Below are 11,462 nucleotides of genomic sequence, written 5' to 3' on the forward strand. Positions count from 1 at the left end.
CGGCGGAGGACGGCGAGGAGGCGGAGGAGGACGCGGAGGAGGAGGATGGCGCGCGCGGGGCCCGCACGTGGAGGCCGGCGCGGGGGCGCGGGCAGGGCCGGCTGCTGAGACGCGCTGCTGCCCCCCGCGCGGGCACCGCGGCTTCAATGGCGCCATCGCCCAGGACCGGCATCCGGCAAGATGCGACCGCCCTGCCCAGCATGTCCTCAACTTTTTGGGCGTTCATGATCCTGGCCGGCCTGCTCATCGCCTACTGCAGTGAGTACCTCGCGCCGGGGGCCCCGCGCGGGCCTCGGTCCCCGGCCCAGTCCGCAGCCCCGACTCGGTGCGGAGTTGCGAGCGCGTGGCGCGCGGTCCCCCGGGTCCCCCGGAGGGTCCAGGCGACTCCCGGCGCCCTGGCACTTCGGGGCCGGGCGCATCGGCCGGGACTGGCGGCCAGGGCCGGCGTCAGGCCCAGGCTGGCTCTGGGCGTCCCTGCGCGGCGGTGCCGGCTGCCCGGTACCGGCTGTCTCCGCTCCGGCCCAGGCCGGCGATGGAGTCCAGCTCCCCGAAGGAGCTGTGCGCGCTGGATGGAGGCGGCGGCGGGGCGCGCGGGCCGGTAGCTCTGGCGGGTCGGGGTGTCCGTGGAGAGCCCTGCCCGGCGCTTCCCGCCGGCGACACTCCCTCCCTCCCGGGACTTGGGGAGACGCGGTGGCCCGACTGCTCCGGCAGGATCCTGGCTCAGGCTCGGTGGAGCTTCTGCCTTCCCGGGAAGCGGGCTCGCCAAGACGCTTTCTTAAAAAGAAGTGGGGAGGGGATGCCGGGGGAGGGCCCGCTACTGCCACGGCCGCTGCGAGGGTCGTCTGGAGGACTGAGCTAGTGACCGGTGGGTCTGGCGAGGGCTGCGGTGGCGCGGGCTGGTTGGTACCGGGGCACCGGGGCTGGGGCTGGGCTGGGAGTGCGGTGGTGGGTGGATGTAGCTCCGGTCTGGTCTGTGTGAGCGAAGCGATTGTCCGAGTCCTGGGCACAGACTTGGGGCTGTGCTCGGGTGGGCGATCATCGTCCCCACCAGGGCCTGTTCGCCCGAGAGGGGTGGGTGGAGGCTGGTTAGTGTCCCGGACACACAGGCTCTGGGAAGGTTAGGGGCTTGCCTGGTTACTGGCTTCTGGTAGAGCCTTTCCACCTCTGCGGGAAAGAGGAAAGGGTGCCGGAGAAACACCTGTCATGGAGACTTGCCATGGGCGCAGGAGGTGATGAAAAAGATAGGGATTCTTTATAAAAATTAAAATAAAAGGCCAGCGCCAAGTCATTGGCCACCTCTCGAGCCTGGGGCCTCGGATCTCCCAATCCCAACTTCTGCTGTCTCCAAAAGGGAGACTGCAGCCGGCAGACTCTGGGGTATGGCTAGCTTTGTCGCCAGAGTCCTGGGACAGCACAGCCCAAGGCATCTGGAAGGAGACCAGACTGAACCCAGAGCAGAAACTGCCCTGGATGGTCCAGCAGGCCTGCATTCCCCTGTGTTGCTGTGGCTGCAAGGAAGAGTCTTGCTTCCAGCTGGTTCCAACCTAGCTGCCCAAGCAGCTCTTGGGATAGGGCTTGCCTGGCTGTCTGCGGGGAGTCTGGGGGTGTGAGGTCCATGTGAATCCACTTATTCTTCTGCAGCCTGCCAGGGGCTTTTGGGGACTTCCCAGGCTGACCTCCGAGCTTCACTTCCTTGATGCAGAAAGGGCTAAAGACGGGTAAAGTCCATAGCTGGAGAGGAATGCACTTCCTGTGGCTTCAGAGCTGGAGGGGTTCGTTCAGTATGGGGGGCATGGGCACCTGAAGCTCCCAGCTGGCTGCCTTTCCTGGATAGTGACAATAACAATATCCTTGGGCTGGCTTGGGAGCCCAGAGCCACAGTGGAGACCGCTCTGCAGGTAGGGAAAGGACGGGTGTTCATGGTGTTAAGTGCATGGCCTTGCAGTCCTTGAACCCAGCACTCCACACACCAGGGTAGGACTCCCACCCAGGCCATGCCCTGCACCCACTCCCTGTGTGCGCAGCCTCTGCCCCCTTGCTCCGGCCTCAGTGAGAATCGCAGGTCGCTGTCACTTTGTTCACCCTGAGGACCTGAATCTTGCTCTGAGCAGGGGAGAGGAGGGCAGAAGCTAGACTGTGCCTCTCACACACTCCCAAGAAGGACTGACCGCCTCACGCTTCCCTGCCTGTAGCAGGCCTCCCACCCTCCCATCCTGCAAGCTCTTCCTCTACCACAAAGACACTTGGTAAAAGTCAGAAGAGCAGGAGTCGACTGGTTCGTAAGAGAGGCTTTGAGCAAGCCGCATTTGGATGTCTGTTTCCACATCCCTGTAATGGACTAATTGACAGTAAGATAGTGTTTTTGGACACACCCCATTACACCAGAAATGCACTTGGAGAAATTAAAACATTTCTCTAAAATACAAAATACACATAATGATAATTTATAGCTCGGAACTGCAGTCCTCGGGAAAAAAAATAGCTTCGTTTCCTTAGACTTGGTAAAGCATATAAAAGGATAATTAAATAGCTCTTGTGAGCTCCATCCTCTCTTTCAGTCGCTCTGGGTTGAAGAAGAGCAGTTAGTGTCCTTGTTTGCCACTCGTTTTGGCTGCCGAGGCAGTAAGGGTTTATCACCCTAAGTGTTTCTGTGTTACTGAGCAGATACACTCGCATGGTATTAATTAGGGAAGCTGGTGTGCGTCTCACAGGGTCTGCTCACGCCGCCTCTGGTGTGTGTGTTTCTTTGCAGCACATTCAGTGCTCACTTCCTGGCTCTGCAAGAAACTGGATTATTTCCTGGCCTGGTTTCTGTTGGGTGATTCTCCAGCTTCTGCCTATTGGAAGTCCTTCCTTACAGTGTGCTTGAGAGCCATATTAAGGAGATGGGCTCCACCCTCTGGCTGGAGAAAGACCTGCAGTCCACCAATTAGGCTGGTTGCCATGGTGACACAGCCTTGTCATTTTCTAGGATTGGGGAAGAATTGCCAGGAAAAGCAAAAAAGGGAGGGGGGTAGTGTGTGGCTGTCTTTAAAATGGGTTCTCTGTTACATATATGTTGATCGTTGTTGGGGTGGGTGAGCTTCATAAGAACTCCGAGCTGCCCACCGAGGCTGGCTGGGCTCTGGGTGAGGTTAAATGAGGAACTTGAGTGAGGTGCTTCCTTCCAGACTGGGGACACTCCCCCGATTGTGGCCTGGGAGGTGCTGATGTGTTTGACTTGCTCCAGCACCTGACGCACCTGCAGAGCGGGCCTCCTCATGCGGCTCTTGCCCAAGGGGACCTGGGACTGGAGTGACCATATACTGAGCTTACACAGAATATTTGATCCTTCCACACTGGCTTGCGGCACGTTGGAGACACTAACAGCAAGGAACGTGGAGACACTTAGGTGCTCAGGTAACAGACACCCAAGCCTTGACTTTGATGCTAGCATGCAGTATTTAGTTCAGGACTGGAGAAGGCTGCACTTCAGTGCAGATGGCAAGTTACCTCTTCAGAGCTGTGTGGACAGACACACCTCACATGTGAACGTCGGCCTCATTTCAGAGCGCTGGGGAGTCCGGTGGAGGAGAGGCAGTAGGACTGCCCGTTTTGACACAGGGTTTTTTTTTATCCAAATAAATCCTGTTGAAACTGGGGTGTGCCTTTCAGTTAAATCTCATGTCCTCAGTAGTTGCAACTAGAAGAAATTACAAACAAGTTTTGAATTGTTTTTAATCCATTAGAATACTAACCGAGCGTAGGCACTCTGATGGTCCCCAACACGCATTTCCTTTATAAATACAATTTATGGCATATTTAGTAGAGACGACAGTATACTATCAAGTGTGATTGAGCTTCTCAAGTGTGATTTCTGGAGTTCTTAAAGAGGTAAAATTGAAAATCCTAGAGGCTGTAGAGATGGCTCAGCAGTTAATAGCACTGGCTGCTCTTGTAGAGGACCTGGGTTTGGATCCCAGCACCCACATGGCAACTAACAACTATCTATAACTCCAGTTCCAGGGGGCTCTGACACCTCTTCTGGCCTCTACAGGCCTCTACAGGCATTACAAGCATGTGGCACACTCACATACATGCAGGTAAACACTCCTACATGTAAAAATAAATAAAAAGAGAAAATACTGGAGGCTTAATGAAGTGACACCATCCAGAAGTTTTCTTCCTTCCTCTCTCTCTCCCTCTCTCTTTCTCTCTCTCTATCTCAATTACTGCCGTGCTTTTATTTGATTAATATATAGTGTGAAATTTTCTGTAGGTTTCTTTCAGTGACATAAGGATAAATCCCTTTCATAGCCAGATTCAGAGATGCAAGAACATGTAGGCAGAAGCATTTGCCTCCTTTAAGGGTTTTCTGCTTAGAGACCCACAGGATGGGTCAGCTCTAGTCTTCTTCCAGAGCAGGGCCTACTCCTGGACTGACAGTCTTCCCACCCTAACCCTCCCAGCCTCTCCCTGGGGGCCCTTTCCATCAGGGGCCACATGACACTTTGAGTTCCTAGACCCACCACTGTGGCTGGACCTCACTGAGGCCAGGGAAGCCACTGGAACCCAAGAAGGGGCTTGGCTGGACAGATCTGTTGGGTGGGACACCTCCTGCTGAATTCCCAAGCTCTGGGCCAGTCTCTCTACATCTAGGGCATGAAATGTGTAGATCAGCTTTTGTGGCAGGAAGTATTCAGGTGACTTTTATGGATGTGATGATGGGGAAATATTACGATAATGCTGCAGTAGAGAGAACAGCAAAACATTCAAATCCCCATTTCTTTATATAGCCCGGCAGCTGCCTCTTTAGAAGGGCTCATTTTTGAATTAAAATGTGGTGTGCTGGAGTTAATGACCTCTACAGATTGCCACCTGTCACCCAAAGCTCTCCGTGCCTGATGCCCAGCCCCCTGGATCAGGGTAGAGTGGACTGGCGGCACCTTGATCATAAGGTGGCTGATGGCGGCTTTCGGCTGCCAACTTGGGACCAGTGAGGGGCGGGGCAGGACCCATGGAGGCTCACTTGCGTTAAACAGTATCTTAGAGCTGCCCAGGGCTTCTGGGGTTTCTATAAAGGCCACTGCAGCCTCTGAATGGCGCTGATCCTCCCCCCGCTCCTTCAGATGTCTCTGCCCCCGAATGCATCGCCTACCTGACACTGCAGCTGCTGTGAACTGTCTGGGTGCTGAGCTTTCCGGAAATGGGCGGAGCAGCAGGCAGAGGCTGGGTGGCTCTTCTAGACTTTGTTCACATTTACCTAGTAAATGGATGGCAGCAGATGGAGGGGACTCTCCTCCACCTCTAATGAGGTAAGTGGGACTGTTGTCAGTCCTGTCCTCGGAGCGGCTGGGAGGACAAGTTCCAACTTTGAAGCCTCTGCCCTTGAGAATGAGAATGGCCGCTGCACTCAACTGCTCTGGGAGTCAGTCACCCCTTCGCAAGGACCCCATCCTGGGCTCACCTTCAGGCTGCATGAGGGAGGCCAGAGTGGAGAGCCAACTCCAGGCCCAGGTGGGGTATGCAGCTGGAGAGGCAACCTCTACCACATGTGTTTGGTGACTGTTGGGGAACTCCAGCCCTGTGCCAGGCAGTGGGACAGAGACATGGGCTCAATGACCCCTTTCCCGGAGCTGCATCCCAGCGGGAAGGCAGACTGCACAAAATCCTCAAGAGAGCAGGCAGAGGCAGCCTGTACCTGACACTGGCTCGCCTCACCCACCCACGCTGCGGTGGGCACAGAAGGGCTGCCCCGTTCATGTTGGGGGCTAGCCAATAGCCCCTTACAACCTACCTGCTTGTTTGGGCCTTGTTTGCAGAGTGAGAGACAGAGAGGGCTGTGACAAGCCACGGGGTGCCTGTAGTCAGGACTGTCACAAGGACAGGGTATCTCAGATGAAGATCTCTCTATTGTGGGCCTGGAGCATCTTATTATCTAGGTGATGCTCCCCGAAAGAGTAAATAAGACCACATACAGAGCCAGGCCTGAATCTCATGCCAGCAGTCTTGATGAGGGGGGATTTCAAGTTCAAGGCCAGCCTGGACATATTAGTGAGACCCTCTTTCTGAATAAAAACAAAAAGAGATTTAGAGATGCAGCTCAGTGTCAGAGTACTTGCATAACATGCATGAGGCCCTGGTTTCTGACCCCAGTGTTGCAAAGAAAGACCTAAAACCATGTAGAGGGCCCCGCCCCGCGCCCCCGACTGTAACAGGCTGGTACGTTTGCCGTCCATGCAGCAGAAGGAAGGCTAACCTCTGCTGCTGCCCCTCCAGTCCCCAGCCTGCAGCCTGGGCTGGTCCCTTTCTGATGGATGTGAGGAGCTTGCTGACCTACCTGACTGTGGGTTCATGTTCCTTCTTAGATACCCATGTCTATCAACTCTCTACTTGCCTAAGGTTCCCAAACTGGTGGAACCACTTCTGGGAAGCCTGGCCTGGGAGTGACTGGGGCCCTGGTCACTCTCTCTGTTCCCTGGCTGCTCCAGACAGCTCCTTCTTCCCCTTCTACTTGGGGAACCTTGCCCTGGATAGGATAGATGAAGGTTTCCAGGAACACTGCAGGTACCTCACTGGCTTCTGCCTAGTCTTGCAGTCTTTGGGCCACCAGCAGGGAGGTGAGGCTAGGAATCTTTCTGAGCTACACAGCCTGTGTAGGGTCTGAGGCTGTCCCACTGTGGGCAGCCTAAACCCGCGTGGCTTCTCCCAGTCCAGAAGGGTGGTGTAGAAACTGCCTGGCTGCTGTGTGGCTCTTCCCGGCCGCTGTGCTGTTGGAACGGCTTTGTCCAGGGACGGTGTCTCCGCGCTTTCCCTCAGATGCTGTTTTCCAGAGCGGGGACCAGCACTGTTTGCATGTTGCCTGCAGCCTGAGTCTTCATTTCCTGAACTCTCACACATGTAACCTTAGTGCCGACGGTGATGAAGCCATTTACAGGCAATCAAACATTCCCGGTCCAGGGTGGCAACAGAGAAGCCCATCAGCCCTTCTCCTCACCCACCTACGTGCATAACTATGCTCGCCTCTCCAGGAGGCATCCCAGTCCCCACGTGATTTTGAAGCATTCTACGGTGTCTAGAGCCCAGGGAAAGGGATGTCACAAGCACTTCCTTCCCTGACTCATTCTGCCCCAGCCAGTGGTACCTTGACTGCCTTGACGTCAGCGTCTGGGAGGCTGTGGCTTGCACCTGCACACCCTGGTGGAGTGCCTGCGGTTCTGTTCCGGCCTGGCCCCCTCCCAGGCTCTGGTCACTGTGCCATGGCTCAGTATAGACTCCCTGAGGTGTTTTTCAGGAGGATTCAGACCCATCCATACCTATTATCTCCTCTCTGACTGCCAGTCTTCTCTCACTTTGTGGGTACCTGAGTTGGGATTTTGTGTTTCCATCACCCAGGAGCAAACACAGACCCCTCTGGTTTTCTGCCACACATGGGGTGGCCACACCAGAGGCCTGTGTGGTTGCTCAGGAGACAACAGCACTCGTGCCCTATGCAAGAACTGAGATGTGGGTTCTGATATGATGGACAGTACTACATGCATACAGACACAGTCAGACACACGGAGGCACACACACCGAGACACACACTGACATACATAGAGAGACACAGAGACACAGAGAGACACAACAGATACACAGAGACACACAGGCACAGAGACGCACACACAGGCATGCACACACACACAGACACATGGTCCATCTGCAGCCCACCCCTCCACGCCCCCAGGTTGTCTGCTGGAGCTCTCTACAGCTTCATCTTGAAGCACGTGTCAAGCAAAACCCATCATCCGATCCTCTGACACCAGCTGTCTCTGGTGACCCAGAGTCAGTAGAACAAGTGAGTGTTAACTCTGGACCATTCCTGAAGGTTTATAAATTGATCTATTCTTCACCCAGTGACCCAATGAGCTGTGGGTGTGGCTGAACAGGGCAGACAAATGAGGGCCAGCGAGAGGATGGCAGGAGCAGACCACAGGGCTCTTGACCTTCTGTGGGCCTCCATGGTCAGTGTCATGTCCAGTGGATGCTGTGTGCTTTGGTGCTGGTCACACACCAAGCAGGCACCTTTGCCTTCCGTCTTTGGGCCCCAATTTCCCCACTAGAAATGGATGCTGGTGATTGGCCTCCAGGCTTGAGATTTTTAGCATGAGTGAATTGGAGGTGTCTTAGCCCTCCAGATTCTGTATCTGGCGCCCAGATCAAGCTGGGAGGCCACGTGGTATAGTCAGGAGCACCCCTTCACTCTGACACCCCCGTTGATGGCTGATCAGTGCCAGGGTAGAGTGACAACTGTTTGTTTTGGCTTCGGTGGGTATGAACTAAAGGCCTGTGAGATTCTGCCTGTAGTTCACTCAGTAAGCTGAGATGTTGCCTGATGAACACCTCCGTCGCGTTTTCATCCAGGGACAGCAAAGGGGGCTGGTGAAGACTTGGGCCCTCTGTGCACGCTGGCCTCCTGGGGCTGTTGCTGAGAGTAGATGTGGGTTCAGAGAGGTGCAGACCTGGGACACTGGCTGTGGCTCTTTTGCACTTGGGCACCCCCAAGCCCTAGGTCGGACAGTCCAGTGTCCCAGACCGTCAGGCCCAGAGGTGCAGAGCAAATGGGGTTGTAGTCCCTGTGTGAGTTTCTGGCTCCTCCCTGCCCAGCCCCTTCTCCCTGTGACGGAAGAACTTACGTTCTGTCCTGGGCACAGCTAGTTTGAGCCCTCAAAGGAACCCAGGCCTGGTCCCTGCCTGCCAGAGAGTAAACCCAACACCTGTTCAGCCTGGGGTTTCCAGAGCATTCTTCTGTCCTTGCATCTGCACTCGCTGTCTGACACACACTTGAGTAGGAGATGCAGCTCCAGGAGCCGTAGGAGGTAATGAATGTGGGGAGGTTCCTGAACTCCAGGGCTTGGAGTCCTGAGCTCCCCGAATAAGAAAACAGCAAACGAGTCAGCACAAGCTTTGGGGCATTGGAAGTGGGTAGTCGGCAGGCTCGGCCCACTGCACAGAGTGCACTGATGTTGGAATCCTGCTCCTGGAGAACAGCAACTCACGCTGTGATGGCACTCTCTTTGGCTGGCCTCTTTCTCGCTTCCTTCTTCATCTTGATGCTGCAGAATGGGGTGGAAGTTATTTTTAATGCCATTCTGAAAGCCTCAGATTCTCCAGTGAGTGTTGGGACTTCTGTGGGGCAGTCATCACAGTGACTTTGAACAGAGCTCAGGCACCGTCCTCTCTCACATGGTCACGTGGTTTCTGTCATATCCAGGAAGTAGCCAGGATATTCTGGGAGATGAGAAGCTCCTGTTCACTCAACATGCCAGTGCCAGGTGACCTTGAGCATGTGGAACATCAGCTCTGGAGGATAAAGCCAGGGCCAGTCAAGGCTGGTCCTGTGCTGAGCAGGGTTCAGGCCCAGTGGCTGTAAGAACTATAAGAGTGGCAGGAGCTGGCCAGCCCATGACATCTCTACTCTTTCCACATGAAGTAAAGGTTGCAGCAGAAAAAAAAGAGAAGAATTTAACAACAAACACTCAAACCGAAAAGACCCTGCAAGGTTTCCATTCATATCCAGCCCTGGGAATAGAACTTGAGAGCCATGTCATCATCCACCACAGTCTCCACATCAGAGGGAAAGGTGTGCCTGCTCCTCTACAATGCCCTCTCCTGGCTTTCTCCCTGGTCTCTGTCTCAGAATCTGGACCTGTGAGGGACGACTCTCTGCAAAATCTTACCCAGCATCCCCAGGTCACAGCTGTGGGACCAGAGCCTGCTCCTCACTTAGAGCAGACTCCATGGCCCACCTTAAAGTCTTCATGAGGAAGTCAAAGAAGGCACTGGTGCATAGAGCCCTTCTTAAGAGAGGTGGTGGCTGTCCCTGATGGGTGGAGTACAAGGTGGGATTTGAGGAGGCCTGGAAAGGGGTTAGTCCTCTCACCCTGGATGATGGCAAAAGTGGGGCAAAGGCCTCAACAGCAGAGTAGCTGGCTGGGCTGGTACCATGTGAGGTGGGAATGGGGGCACTCTGAGCGCACCCTGCTTAAGCATCATGCCTCCAGAAGACAAAACTGCCACCATGTCCCTGAGAAACCCTCACTCTCAGGCCACCATGCCAAAGCGTCTCGCTACTAAACTACAGCCTTGGAAGAACTAACACCCATGTGCTCCTTCCCCTGTTCTCAGATTACAAAACATGCTTGTTGTAGACCGTGTGGAACGTGGTGCTAAAACAACATGCAAAAACTTAGCACCCATCTGTGCTCAGCATGCCCAGAGACAGCCCAGAGCCTCTCTGATCCCCCAGCACAGTACGCCCCATGCAGGGCTATGGCAGGTGAGCCCTGTCCCCTCCAGTTGGTTCAGTGAGACAGGTCAGCATCACATGATAGACATCAGCTCCTGAAAGGTTGTTATTTATAGCAGGTCCACCCACTCGCTGATGGGCTTTCTGAAATCTCAGGACACTCTTGACCTCTAACCCCATCTGTTGTCACAGGAAACTCCCGGTCTGACACCATCACAGTTGCCCACAGCAGGAACCGTTCTCAAGGCATGTGCCTTTGGGATGTGCTGTCCACACTGCCTTGGTAATACTGTGATTCCCAGGGACCCACCTGTCTTCATCAGTGTCCTCTGTCCTCAGCAAAGTGCACGCTTTGTAAGTGGCTTCTTGATGGTGCCAGGGACTGTGTGAACTTCACCGCAGTGACCCTCCCAGTGGGAGGCTAGAAGCATCGTCTTTCTGTAGACACCGAACAGAGGGTTGCAGAGACCCAGCGTGGAGCTCTTCTACCTGGATATAATAGGGATGGGCTTCGAACACAGGGAACCCTCACCTCCAGATCATTCCATTAAATATGAAATGCCTCGCATCCATGTATGTGGAGCTGCGTAGTTGCTGCTCTAGGCTGTTTCAGTGGGTGACTTGAAGGATTGTGGAAGTCAGCCCTTCCATTTTCTATGGTGCTTGATGTTAGATGTCCCAGGAGAACCCTGTATCATCTCCTCAGCTGCGCTCTGCAGGGCAGGGAGCTGTGCCCACCTGGAGCAGTTCTTGTGGGGTTGACGCTACAGCAGGTACGAGCTCCAGAAGCCTCTGTGCCTGTGGGACAGGGTGGAGGAGGTGGTTGGCCAGCTAGGTGGAGCTGGCCAGTCGCTGGATGGGTCATTTGGAGAGATGTGTGAGGTACACGTCTGGTCATCTCCAGAGAGCCTCCTGTTGATTCAGTTTAGGACCAGCCCAAGCCTGAGAAGTTCTTGGACAGCACTCAGATGTGGTGCCATCAGCCAGGCATCTGGTGTCTTTAAATGGGAACTCTGAGGAGCCTTCTGGACTGGGCCTCTAGGTGTAGCCCCCTTTTGCCCTATATGTACCCAATCAATGGGTATCAATGGAATCTTGGGTGAGTTCTGGCATCAGAACACCAAGCTCCCCAGACACTCTCTTTTAGGGGCTGGACAGTAGGTCTCCAAACATGAGTGGATTTTGTCCTGGTGGT

General features: G+C 54.8%; 1 protein-coding gene across 1 annotated transcript in view; it reads left to right on the plus strand.

The window, feature by feature from the left end:
* The first annotated feature begins 91 nt into the window (after window positions 1-91).
* Window positions 92-11,462, plus strand: part of Tafa5 (TAFA chemokine like family member 5) — a 224,857-nt gene continuing 213,486 nt past the window's right edge. Inside the window, exon 1 of the mRNA XM_008826866.1 lies at window positions 92-258. Coding sequence (XP_008825088.1) covers window positions 147-258 — 112 coding nt within the window. The 5' untranslated portion in view covers window positions 92-146. The remainder of the gene's footprint in view (window positions 259-11,462) is intronic.

The sequence above is a fragment of the Nannospalax galili genome, unplaced genomic scaffold (assembly GCF_000622305.1).
Source record: "Nannospalax galili isolate Female #2095 unplaced genomic scaffold, S.galili_v1.0 scaffold830, whole genome shotgun sequence".
NCBI lineage: Eukaryota > Metazoa > Chordata > Mammalia > Rodentia > Spalacidae > Nannospalax > Nannospalax galili.